At 43.0% G+C, this 13746-nt stretch overlaps 1 protein-coding gene across 1 annotated transcript in view; it reads left to right on the top strand.

Moving 5' to 3' along the window:
* Positions 1-13746, top strand: part of LOC127438907 (low-density lipoprotein receptor-related protein 1B-like) — a 326009-nt gene that overhangs the window by 271389 nt on the left and 40874 nt on the right. The window contains exons 67-70 of the mRNA XM_051694811.1: positions 1166-1282; positions 5910-6016; positions 6210-6357; positions 12730-12839. Of these exons, the coding sequence (XP_051550771.1) occupies positions 1166-1282; positions 5910-6016; positions 6210-6357; positions 12730-12839 (482 nt within the window). The remainder of the gene's footprint in view (positions 1-1165; positions 1283-5909; positions 6017-6209; positions 6358-12729; positions 12840-13746) is intronic.

Genomic DNA, 13746 nt, shown 5'->3' on the forward strand with positions numbered 1-13746 from the left:
AAAAACCCATATTATGCGACCACTAATGTTGAACCAATGAGATGTTTCTTCATGCTGATTGGTCCAGACACATTACAGCATACTCTCTTATTGGTTGCCATGGCTTGAAAGGCTTTGTGATTGTAGGGGATGGACATTGTTTTGCTGTGTCACGTCGAAAGATCTTTTTATTCAGCTGTCATAAAATATTCAGCTTAAATCCTCCCTCAGACACATTGAACACTGCTTTTAATTTGCTATATGTGGCCTCTCACAATCAACACAGCGTGATCCTGTTTTTATTTTTATTTATATTTTCCATTTTGAATTATTCACCAGGATCTGCCTATCTTTAACAGCAATTTGATGAAAGCTAATTGGCTGAGAACAGTGCCTGAAGCACAATGCAAGCATACAGACAAACACAAGCTGTTCAAGCAATTTAGTCAAGTGGATGGCAAGTGTGGACCTCGTTGGTTTTTATGGAAAGACTTTTTGGAACATACAGAGCTGAGATTGAGAATAAATAGCATGTATTTGTAAACAGTTCTGTGATTATTCTCCATTCAGTTATTGTACTTAAAACTCTGAAAAAAACTATTTTACCTATTTGTTGCTCCAACTCAAATGTGACTTGACTCCCTAAAACTCTTTGAGGAAAATTGAAGGACAAACTGAGAAGATCTTAATATTCATGCCCTGCTCTTTCTGAAATAGAATTCTCTTAATGTCATTTTAAGTCGAGGAATTAGCACTCAAACATAGCATTGTGATTGTCAATTAATCATGCATTATGCTCTCATCTTCGCACATGATAGTTAGATTAGTCGTCTCCAACATTCAGAGGGGAGGAAATTGCATTTCTGATTTCCTGAGCTCGAATTAGCATGTTGATTATTTTATAGCAAGGACAGGAAATTGAGATTAAAACCAGTGTGCCTCTGGTAGGAAACTTAACTTTTTACGTTTATTTTTTAAAATAAAACAATTTTATCAAGATTGTCAGCTTTTACGCTGTGTTATGAGTCTTTGGAAAACATGACACTCTTTAAAGACGTGTAGTGCTTGGATTTCAATTTATGTGACAATAAAAAAAATAAATAAAAAAAATTAAAAAAAATCAACAACAGGAAATTCAAATGCCTGATATGATTGTTTTGAAATTTTTGTTTGTTTGTGTATGCAGATGAAAAGACGTGCGGACCACATGAATTTCGCTGCAAGGACAACAACTGCATACCAGACCACTGGAGGTGCGATGGGCAGAGTGACTGCGGTGACAATTCGGATGAAGAAAACTGCAGTATGTAGTTCTGGATCTACCCTTAACCTTAAAAACACATCAACCGTAGATTATGTTCTGACTACAAGCAAAATAATATTAAAACAAAATAAACAAGACTTTTGTTTAACCCTTCAAAACTTTGTGTGTGTGTGTGTGTGTGTGTGTGTGTTTGTTTTTCAGTTTTGCTTCATTTTCTTTTGTTTCATTTATTGATTTATTTTTTTTAAAAAAACATTTTTTTTTTTTTTTTTTTTTTTTGTTGTGTTTTGTTTTGTTTTCAGGTTTGATTTGGTTTTGGTTCAGTTTTGACCCCAAACACCTTTACACCCCACGCAACTGCAGCGACATCTGTTGTGTAGTTTGTAGTATATTCCTGTGGTTTCATCAGACTATTGGGTGCAAATAGCTGCACTGTGTGGAAGATGCTATTTACACCAGGGTGCAAACAGAAACTCCAAATAAATAATTGTCTTAATTATTATTTTTGTCTTGTTTTCCGGTAAAAATGTCTTTTACATTCTTAAAACATGATGAATTTAATTGACAAGGGAAATGACATACAATAGTAAGTTTTATTTTGAGAGAAATACATTTATAACTACATTTGGCTTGGTTTATGCTGAAAAATTCTTTGGGGTAAGAAAAAGGGAAAATTATTATAATTGTAATTATTATCTTATGCCATTTTGCTTATCAATAAACCTATCTTGTTTAGATGTTATATGTATATATACAGTATAGACAGACAGACAGACAGACAGACAGATAGATATTTGTATATCAATATACAGTATGTTATATTTTTTAAACACACACACACATATATATATATATATATATATATATATATATATATATATATATATAGACAGTATGTACACAGTATGTTTAGATATTTGTGTGTGTGTGTGTGTGTGTGTGCAGTATATACTGTATGACTTTTCTTTTGCCTCTAATCTCCATGTCTATTCCCTGCTCTTGCCCTGATGGCTGGGTCATTATGAAGGCATAGAGCAAGTCCTCCACTAGTCAAAGAGCTTCTAATACCCTGTGGATCTCATCACACTTAAACACAACTTCAACAGCATCTCAAACCTCCTTCACATTTTTAACCCACAGAGTGTTCTGCAGAGAAAAAGAGCAAGGGAGAAACATAGATTGTTAAATTCTGTTAATTGCTGTGGAGCTCTGTATGTATGGCGCAAGTGGAGATTATTTCAATTTTCCTAAAATGCAGACAGGTATTTGTCATGTGTTCTTGGAATGTTGTATCTACCATCCACTGGAGTGCAGCGGTACATTTTTTGTCAGCCCTGTGACTTTGATTGACAGTTAGCGGAGAAAGCGTCCCTCTGAATGGCAGAATCGATCTTTCAACCTGATCTGCAATTTGGTTTTAATGGCTGCAGACCTGTTGCTCCAGGCTTCCTCGCCAATGATAAATAGTGTTGTGTGTTTTCCATCGCAGAGGTGTTCTGTGGTGTGGGACCATTTATTTAGTAGATTACAAGCCACTGTGATCATTCATTAGAAATGTAATAATGATGTAAGTCACACTTTTGCTTGAAGCAGAAAGTGTGACAACAGGATTGCTCGAAATTTAGCCACCCCAACATCCATCTCCTTTCCTTTCCTTTCCTTTCCTTTCCTTTCCTTTCCTTTCCTTTCCTTTCCTTTCCTTTGCATCTATGTTCAAGTCCCTTTCCTGCTGTATATTTTCTTTTCTTTCCTTTTCTCTTATTTTCCTTTCCTGTCCATGCCCTTTCCTTTTCCTCGCTTTGCATCTATGTGTCCTTTCCTGTCAATATCCTTTGCAATATCCTTTCCTTCTGTCCTCTCCTTGTTTTTTACTTTTCTTTCCTTCTGTCCATGTCATTTCTATGTCATTTCCCTTCATTTACTATTTCCTTTTCCTTCCCATTCCTTTCCATCTCTTTTTCCTTTTATGTCTATGTCCATGTCCATTACTGTCTTTCCCTTTTCTGTTTCCTTTCCTTTTCTTTTCTTTCCTTTCATTTTCTTTTTCTTTCATTTTCATTTCCTTTTCCTTTCCTTTTCTTTTCTTTTCTTTTTCTTTTCCTTTTCATTTCTTTTCTTTTCCTTTCCTTTCCTTTTCTTTCCTTTCATTTCATTTCATTTCCTTTCCTTTCCTTTCCTTTCCTTTCCTTTCCTTTCCTTTCCTTTCCTTTGCATCTATGTTCAAGTCCCTTTCCTGCTGTATATTTTCTTTTCTTTCCTTTTCTCTTATTTTCCTTTCCTGTCCATGCCCTTTCCTTTTCCTCGCTTTGCATCTATGTGTCCTTTCCTGTCAATATCCTTTGCAATATCCTTTCCTTCTGTCCTCTCCTTGTTTTTTACTTTTCTTTCCTTCTGTCCATGTCATTTCTATGTCATTTCCCTTCATTTACTATTTCCTTTTCCTTCCCATTCCTTTCCATCTCTTTTTCCTTTTATGTCTATGTCCATGTCCATTACTGTCTTTCCCTTTTCTGTTTCCTTTCCTTTTCTTTTCTTTCCTTTCATTTTCTTTTTCTTTTTCTTTCATTTTCATTTCCTTTTCCTTTCCTTTTCTTTTCTTTTCTTTTCTTTTTCTTTTCCTTTTCATTTCTTTTCTTTTCCTTTCCTTTTCTTTCCTTTCATTTCATTTCCTTTCCTTTCCTTTCCTTTCCTTTCCTTTCCTTTCCTTTCCTTTCCTATTCTATCCTATCCTATCCTATCCTTTCCTTTCCTTTCATTTTCCTCACTTTCCATTACTATGTCCTTTCCTGTTAGCATCCTTTCCATGTCCATGTTTCGTTCAGTCTCATTTTCCGTTTCCGTTTCCATTTCCTTTTCTCTCCTTTTCTTCTGTCCTCTTCTTGTTTTTACTTTTTGTTAAAAAAAAAATATTTCCATGTCCTTTCCCTGTCCATGTCCCTTTCCTTTCCTTTCCTTTCCTTTCCTTTCCTTTCCTTTCCTTTCTCTATTTATGTCTATGTCCATGTCCATGTCCATTTCTGTCTGTCCCTTTTCTGTTTCTGTTTCCTTTCTTTTTTTATTTACTGTTTCCTATTCCTTCACATTCCTTTCCATCTCTTTTTCCTTTTTATGTCTATGTCCATGTCCCTTTCCTTTCCTTTTTTCTCTTTCCTTTTCCTCCCTTTGCATCTCTGTGTCCTTTCCTGTCAATATCCTTTCCATGTCCATGTTCCGTTCAGTCTCCTTTTCCGTTTCCATTTCCTTTTTTCTCCTTTTCTTCTGTCCTCTCCTTGTTTTTTCTTTTCCTTCCTTCTCTCCGTGCCATTTCTATGTTCTTTCCCTTTTTTATTTACTTTTTCCTTTTCCTTCCCATCCCTTTCCATCTCTTTTCCTTTTTACATCCATTTCCATTACTGTCTGTCCCTCTTCTATTTCTGTTTCTTTTCCTTTCATTTCCGTTCCGTTCCGTTCCATTCTGTTCCTTTCCTTTTCTTCCCCTGCCCTCCCCTCTCCTCTCCTCTCCTCTCCTCTCCTCTCCTCTCCTCTCCTCTCTTCCCTCCTCTTGTTACCTTTTTTCTCTCCTCCTCTCCCTATCAATCTGTCCATCTCTCTCAATTAAAAGAAAACCCACAGATCTTTCACGCAGTGCATTATTACAGTAGCTAAGTGGGATATTTCCCTAATGGCCATTTTTTAAATCTTAATGAGCACGGCCTAGTGAGGAACGCTTGTCAGACAAAAGTGTACTTTTTAGCTATCTGAAAATGCAAAAGTATCCATTTAAATAGTCTGTATTTCAAATTATTCATGATTTCATGCTCAAAAAGGAGGATGTTTACTTTGAAAACAAGTTGTAAATGACGTGCATGGTTACTAATTAAATATGCTTGGAGTTGAATACCCTTTGTATATGTAGTGAAACTAGATAGAGGTTCGATTTCTGTTCTTTACCTCTGTTGGATTCATCTCGAGAACCTAGTAAAGAAACATCAGTGGGATGGAGATACGGGCTTTATTAGGTTGTAGAGTCCTGATGTCAGGTTAGATAATCCATGAGTGTGATAAAAGCGTTAGAGGTGCGACAGGCAAGGGATCGACGCAGCAGTGTTCAGTTATTGTCATTTGGGAGCTTAGTGCTCTTTGCTTGCTCCATTTTCTTTTTCTTTTTTGTCTTCTTTCGCTTCTGTATTTTTCTTTCTTTCTTTTTTATGCATCCATCCATTCATCCTTCTTTCCTTTCTTTCTTTCTTTCTTTCTTTATGCATCCTTCCATCCATCCATTCATCCATCTTTCCTTCTGTTCTTTCTTTCTTTCTGTCTTTCTTTCTATCTATCTTTCTTAGTTAATTTCTTTTTCTTTTTTATCCATCCATCCATCAATCCATCCATCCAGCCATCAATCCATTCAACAATCTTTTCTTTCTTTCTTTCTTTCTTTCTTTCTTTTTGACTAATCTGCCACCACTGTCATTTGCCAATTAGGAAATTTGGATGTGTCTTTCTGTTCATACCAATTCGAATAATGTAATTTAGCAGTATTTTTTCTTTTTTGTCTTAATTATTTTTGTTGTATTGTCAGCAACCGTTTATTCAGTGTTTTCACCACATATCCCTTTTAGCATCAGCAGAAGAATTCAAAATTCTGTCCATCACCCAATCCCTGTCTTTCTCTCTCTTCTCTTCTTAGAGCCCGTTACATGTAACTCTAAGAATTTCGTATGTGCAAATGGAGAGTGCATTTCCTCCCGGTTCCGCTGTGATGGTGACTTCGACTGCACTGATAACTCTGACGAGGTGTGTTTGAACAGATAGATCTATCGATCTATCGATCTATCTGTCTGTCTGTCTGTCTGTCTGTCCATCCGTCTGTCTGTCTGTCAGTCTATCTATCTATCTATCATCTAATCCAACCTACCTATTTACCATCCACATGCCCTTCTTCAGTAATATACTGTAAAGAACTGATATCCATTGCATTTAATTTCAGAGAGGCTGTGAGAGCCACTGCTCTGAGGATCAGTTCCAGTGTGTGAATCATCTCTGTATCTCCATCAAATGGCTCTGTGATGGACAGGAAGACTGCAAAACCGGAGAGGATGAGGCCAACTGCAGCCCTGCCAACACAGCCATGACAGGTTAGCTCCTTTCAGTCGCTCATTAAATAATGCAAACGGATCCGAAATCGATCAAAGCTGCACCAAGACGGCATGCCTGGCACTTCCATAATCACTTGTCACTGAGTGCACACCTTTTATCCAAAGCTTATCACTGTCCTCCACCTGCAGGAATGTGATCCTGGAGAAACTTGGTCTGAGAAAAATTTCTTTAACGTGACTTTTTAGTGTGTATTTTGTGGTTACTGTAACTGTTTTGAACAGGTTCGGTTTAAACCTCCAACCTTTGCAGCACTGCCTCCATCCATAACTCTACTGTAAAATAACAGTAAAATGGCCCAAATTTTGTCTTCTGCTGTTGCAGAACTGTATTTAAATGTCATCAAAGGAGTTTTGTTCCAGAGAATGGCTTGTTCCTCCCTAAGCGTCACTCCTCTGAGTGTAAAACTGTAGACTGCTGCTCAATTACCCATAAATACAGTATGTCACCTACGAAAACCGTGTCCCACTTTGTTTTTGAAGGGATTGCTAAAATGAAGTGCATCATGCTGTTTTATAGACAGCCACAGTGTTGGGAAGAATCTACATGAACCTTGATAATCTACAGTGCATTCATAAAGTATTCAGACCTCTTCATTTTTTCACATTTTGTTATGTTGCAGCCTTATGCTAAAATGCTTTAAATAATTTATTTTTTCACATCAATCTACACTCCATACCCTATAATAACAAAGCAAAAAAACAGATTTTTGATAACTTTGCAAATGTATTAAAAAGAAAAAACTGGAATATCACATTGACATAAGTATTCAGACCCTTTGCCATGGCACTTGAAATTTAGCTCAAGTGCATTCCATTTCCTATCTGTCACTCACTCGATGTTGTGTCGATGTAGTGACACTAGGGGTCACTTTTGGGAGCCCCAAACACCTCTGCTTTTTGAAAAAAGGCCAGTGGGAATTGGCGAGTGGAATTTGCATGCCACTCCCCCGGACATACGGGTATAAAAGGAGCTGGTATGCAACCACTCATTCAGATTTTCTCTTCGGAGCCGAGTGGTTGTGTTTAGCAAGCTGAATTACTCTGCCGATCCATTCACCTCGAAAAGCTGTTGGATTTACGGCACATTACAGTGGCTTCTCCCCCTCTTGCACTGGTAAAGTGCAGAGAATGCCCCTGGGTGCTTCAGCAGCTAACAGAGTATATTCTTCCTACTAAAAGAGTATAGTTTCCCTTCTTAAAAGAACGGCATTAACGGAGAGCGTCTTTTTAAAAATGACTCTCCGTTTGTATATTTCCTGGTTGCAGTTGTTACCTCTCCTCTTCCGATGGCCACGATCACAGTCTTACGTGCTTGGGCGCTGCCTTGAGATAGCGTTCGTGGACGGGCCATGTTCTCACTGCGAAAGTGTGACCATGGCAATGTTGCGGTTTTTTCTTTGTTAGAGGGAAAGACCACCCCAGCGGCTCCCCGCCTCAGTCCTTCTACCTACGGGTTTGAGGCAGCGTCGGTTAGCACTGGGGGCAATTTGGGGACCCCAATGGGAGCCACTCCGCCAGGAAACTCCCCACGGACCTCCCATTCCCCAGTACGCTCGTTTGCCATGCTGGGATGAGATCGCTGGCTCGTCTCAGGGCGAGTTCGCGATCTCGTTTCGGTGCTCGTGAAGTGGATGAGCTCTCAATTGCAGCATCGGAGAGTGGGCTGTCCAGCCTGATGTTGAGGACTCTCCCACCTTCGGGTGTGGTCGCCCAGTCGCAGCCTGACGCGCAGCTGGCAGCCATGCTTGCCCGGGCGGCTGCGTGTGTCGGGCTGGAGTGGAACCCTCCACCCCCCTGAACCCTCACAGCCTGACGATTGGTTCCTGGGCCCAGAGCGCTGCTCACGGCCGTGCCCCGCCCCGGTCCCTTTCTTCCCGGAGGTGCATAAGGAGCTCACAAGGTCATGGTGGGCACCTTTCACTGCCTGGACCCAGTCTCTGAGCTCCTATGCTTTCTCTACCCTCGATGGTGGGGCTGCCAAGGGGTACTTGGTGATCCCCCAGCTGGATAAGGCGGTTGGGTTGCACCTGTGCCCGCAAAACGCCACCACATGGCGGGGCCTCCTGAGACCCCCGTCCAGCACCTGTAAGGTTATGTCATCTCTGGCGATTAAGGCCTGCAGGTCTCCAGGCTGGAGACAACTGCCTCGAGTTGTTGGCAGTACTGCTCGCCCTGCGGAGGTTCCTGCCGTTGATCAAGGGCAAGCACGGAGGGTCCGGATGGACAACACGGCGACAGTAGCATACATCAACCATCAAGGCGGTCTATGCTCCTGTTGCATGTCACAACTCGCCCGCTGTTTCTTCCTCTGGAGTCAGCAGCACCTCAAGTCGCTATGAGCCACTCGCATCTCGGGCGATCTCAACACCACAGCGGACGTGCTGTCATGACAGGTTACACTCAGGGGAGAGTGGAGACTCCACCCCCAGGTGGTCCAGCTGATTTGGAGTCGATTCGGTCGAGCACAGGTAGACCTGTTTGCTTCACGGGAATCCTCCCACTGCCTACTTTGGTACGCCCTGACTGAGGCACCCCTCGGTATAGACACACTGGCACACAGCTGGCCCCCTGGACTACGCAAATACGCATTTCCCCCAGTGAGCCTACTTGCACAGACCCTGTGCAAGGTCAGGGAGGACGAATAGCAGGTCATCCTAGTAGCACCCTACTGGCCCACCCAGATGTGGTTCTCGGACCTCACGCTCCTTGCAACAGCCCCCCAGCTAATTCCCCTGAGGAAGGACCTTCTTTCTCAGGGACAGGGCACCATCTGGCACCCGCAACCAGACCTCTGGAATCTCCACATCTGGCCCTTGGATGGGACGCGGAAGACCTAAGTGGCCTACCACCCGCGGTGATAGACACGATCACTCAGGCTAGGGCTCCCTCTACGAGGCACCTGTATGCTTTGAAGTGGCGTCTGTTCGCTAAGTGGTGTTCTTCCCGACGCAAAGACCCCCAGAGATGCGCAGTCGGATCGGTGCTTTCCTTCCTGCAGGAGAGGCTGGAGGGGCGGCTTTCCCCCTCCACCTTGAAGGTGTATGTAGCCACTATAGCTGCACACCATGACACAGTAAGTAATAAGTAATTAAGTAGTACATCCTTAGGGAAGCACAACCTGATCATCAGGTTCATGAGAGGCGCTAGGAGGTTGAATCCCTCCAGACCGCGTCTCATCCCCTCATGGGACATCTCCGTAGTCCTTTGGGCTCTACGGGGAGCCCTCTTCAAGCCCCTGGAGTCAGCTGAGCTTAAGGCATTCTCTTTGAAGACTGCCTTCCTGACTGCACTCACTTCCATCAAGAGGGTAGGGGACCTGCAGGCATTCTCTGTCAGCGAAACGTGCCTGGAGTTTGGTCCAGGCTACTCTCACGTGATCCTGAGACCCCGACCGGGCTATGTGCCCAAGGTTCCCACGACCCCGTTTAGGGATCAGGTGGTGAACCTGCAAGGAGGCAGACCCAGCTTTGGCGTTGCTGTGTCCGGTGCATGCTTTACGCATCTATTTGGATCGCATGCAGAGCTTTAGAAGCTCCGAACAGCTCTTTGTCTGCTTTGGTGGACAGCGGAAAGGAAGCGCTGTCTCCAAACAGAGGATCGCCCACTGGGTCATTGATGCCATCTTGATGGCATATCACACTCAGGACATGCCGCCCCCGTGGCACTACGAGCCCACTCTACTAGGAGTGTAGCGGCCTCCTGGACCCTGACATATGGTGCCTCTTTGGCAGACATCTGCAGAGCAGCAGGCTGGGCGACACCCAACACCTTTGTGAGGTTCTATAATCTCCGGGTTGAGCCGGTTTCGTCCCGTGTGTTGTCAGGTCCGAACAGGTAGTTCCAGGACAGCTGGCCATGTGTACTGCTTGCGTATAGCGCCTTTCCCCTCCCATGAGGTGAAGACGTGCACCTTTGACTCCCAGTTTTGTTCACAAGTTGTGATGGATGACTTTCCTCCTTAGCCCTGTGGCAGACAAGTTTGCGGAGAAACTCGCTGCCAGCCCAGTATATGTGCTAACTAAGCCCTGTACTGGGGTAGGTGCTCCACATGCACTGGTTCCTCATAGGTGACCCCATGTGATATATCTTTCGCTAAATCGTTTCCCTGTCGGTAAACTGCATCTTCCTTGGGCAGAGGCACCTCTGCCCCTGGTCACCATGCTTGTAGAAACTCCTCCCCCCTTGGGTAGGACCTACCATGCGACTTCTCCACAAGACATACTTCCGACAAGACTTGGTAAGACCATGTGATGTATTTCCACTCAAAATACCCCCCTTCTCTGGGCGGGGTGTGGTCTCCACGGTGTCTTCCCCTTAGGAGTGACACCCCCCCCGATGTAGACATTTATGGCCCCCAGTCGGTTAACAAATTCCACTCTTTTTGGGGAGAAAAAAGAGGAAAAGAGGCCACGGCTGGGCTAGCCTGTCCCTATTTGTTGGGCAGTCGACTTGTTCCCAAAGGATGGTTCAATGCTCATAAGAGCGTTGGGGGAGGTTATGTGATGGCCTGGTGCGCTGGCTATGAGATGTTGTGTCCCTCTTGCCACAACACTGAACTACCCGCTGAAATGGCCGGGACCTTGTCTCGGCTCTTCAGCACAAAACCTGAATGAGTGGTTGCATACCAGCTCCTTTTATACCTGTATGTCCGGGCGAGTGGCATGCAAATTCCACTCGCCAATTCCCATTGGCCTTTTTTCAAAAAGCAGAGGTGTCTGGGGCTCCCAAGAGTGACCCCTAGTGTCACTACATCAACACAAGGTCTCGTTCCCTCCATCAGGGAACGGAGGTTACGAAAGTAACCAGGACGTTTCTCTGGATCATCTTTGAGATGTTTCTACACTTTGATTGGAGTCCACTTGTGGAAAATTCAATTGATTGGACATCATTTGGAAAGGCACACACCTGTCTATATAAGGTCTCACAGCTGAAAATGCATATCAGAGCAAAAACCAAGCCATGAGGTCAAAGGAACTGCCTGCAGAGCTCAGAAACAGGATTGTGTCGAAGCACAGATCTGGGGAAGGCTACAAAACTTTCTGGCAGCATTGAAGGTTCCCAAGAGCACAGTGGCCTCCATAATTCTTAAATGGAAGAAGTTTGGAACAACCAATACTCTTCCTAGAGCTGGCTGCCCAGTCAAGCTGAGCAATTGGGGAGAAGGGCCTTGGTAAGAGAGGTGACCAAGAACCCGATGGTCACTCTGGTTGAGCTCCAGAGATCATGTGTAGAGATGGGAGAAACTTGCAGAAGGACAACTATCACTGCAACACTCCACTGATCTGGGATTTATGGCAAAATGGCATGATGGAAGCCTCTCCTCAGTACAAGACACATGAAAGCCCTCTTGGAATTTGTGAAAAAGCACCTATAGGACTCTTTAGACTGTGAAAAAAACAAGATTCTCTGGTGTGATGAAACAAAGATTGAACTGTTTGGCCACAGTTCCAAGATTCATGCCTGGAGGAAACCAGGCACCGCTCATCACCTGCGCAGTACCATCCCAACAGTGAAGCATGCGGTGGTAGCATCATGCTGTTGGGGTGTTTTTCAGCGGCAGGGACTGGGGGACTGGTCAGGGTTGAAGGAAAGCTTAACACAGCAAAATATAAGGATATCCTTAATGAAAACCTGGTCCAGAGTGCTCAGGACCTCAGACTGGACTGAAAGTTCACCTTCCAACAGGACAATGACCCTAAGCACACAGCCAAGACAGTGCAAGAGTGGCTAAGTGACAACTCTGTGAATGCCCTTGAGTGGCCCAGCTAGAGCCCGGACTTGAACTCAATCAAACATCTCTGGAGAGACCTGAAAATTGCTGTCCACTGACGGTCCCCATCTAACCTGACAGAGCTTGAGAGGCCCTACAGAGAAGAATGACAGAAAATCCCCAAATCCATATATGCAAAGCTTGTCGCATCATACCCAAAAAGACTTAAGGCTGTAATCTCTGCCAAAGGTGCTTCAACTAAGTACTGAGTTAAAAAGCTCTCACACAGTCGTTCCCTCCTTCCTTTTCTTTCTTTCCCCCTGACTTAAGACAAGTCAAGGAAATTTTACCCTCAAATTAATATTCATCTGGCCGAAACAGTCTAGATTCTCCATGAACCTTTCATTGAAAACCATGTGTACCATTCTGAGACTGCCAGGGAGCAAAATGTGTCATCCCTGCACGTCACGCATGCATAGTAAAAAATAACTTTAGAGGTTTTTTTTTTTTCTTTTTGATAGTATCTGGAGTAACAATATGTGTTCTTGTGTTAAGAACTATCTTAAAGAATTATTGATGTTTTGGCAAACTTTATGAATATAAGTCATTGTTGTGTGAATTCCCTCCATGTGTGTAAACAGCTCGGCCGACATCCTGCGGTTTGAACGAGTATGTGTGTGTCGGAGGGGGTTGTGTGTCGGCCAACCAGCGTTGTGATGGACAGTACGACTGTTCTGATGGATCTGATGAGGTCAGTTGGGTACACACATAAATACATATTCGTTTTAATGCATTATTTAGAATCCTATAAGATTTGCTGCGAGGGCAGTGACCTCCCCAAATTATGGGATTAGATGTGTGCCAAAAGTATTAAACATATCTTCGAGAGAATACAAACACTTAAAATCAACATGGGATGTCGATACAAACGTGAACTACCAATTCCAGGTCATGGAGTTGTCGCTCAGTAACTTACTAGCCAATGAGCCAAGTTCCTCATCGTAAGGTTATTTAAAACTCTTATGACTTGCTTTCTTCTGTGAAACACGCTATTAGGCGATATGACAGTTGATGTCACCATTCACATTCTTTGTATGGAAAATTATGCAATGAAAGTGAAAGGTGAATAAAATACTGTGTAACATTTCCTTTTGTGTTCCATTGAAGACAGAAAGTCATAAGAAACAATAAAATGGTGAGTAAGTCACAAAATGCAAATTTTCGGCTGAACTATCCCTTCAAGTACGATGCAACAATGCTTGGTATTGCTCTGTTGTCTTTGATGGAACATTAGCAGGCAGTTTCCTCTGTACTGCAGTTGTTTCTTCTGGGACTATGGTTTAATTACACCCTTACTCATAATGTAATCTCAATAGTTCAACTGAGTTTGCCTGTCCTAATAAGGGCTATTAAAATAGACCTCTTTCTCATCAGCCCCTAGAGAGCCCAGGCACTATTTCTCGCCATGCATTATATATAAAATGCAATTTCAGCTGCAGAATAAGGCCAAAGGTCATCGCTAAAGGGGACACGCCTCCTATTTCAACCAATCATTTAGCTGTGCTGTTGAAATAAGGTTTGAGTCAATGCTGTTTTTAATTCTGTTTACAAGACGGCAAGGCAAAGTTGGATCCTGTAGGGACTGCATCTTAGTCTAA

Source organism: Myxocyprinus asiaticus, chromosome 50, assembly GCF_019703515.2.
Source record: "Myxocyprinus asiaticus isolate MX2 ecotype Aquarium Trade chromosome 50, UBuf_Myxa_2, whole genome shotgun sequence".
Classification (NCBI taxonomy): domain Eukaryota; kingdom Metazoa; phylum Chordata; class Actinopteri; order Cypriniformes; family Catostomidae; genus Myxocyprinus; species Myxocyprinus asiaticus.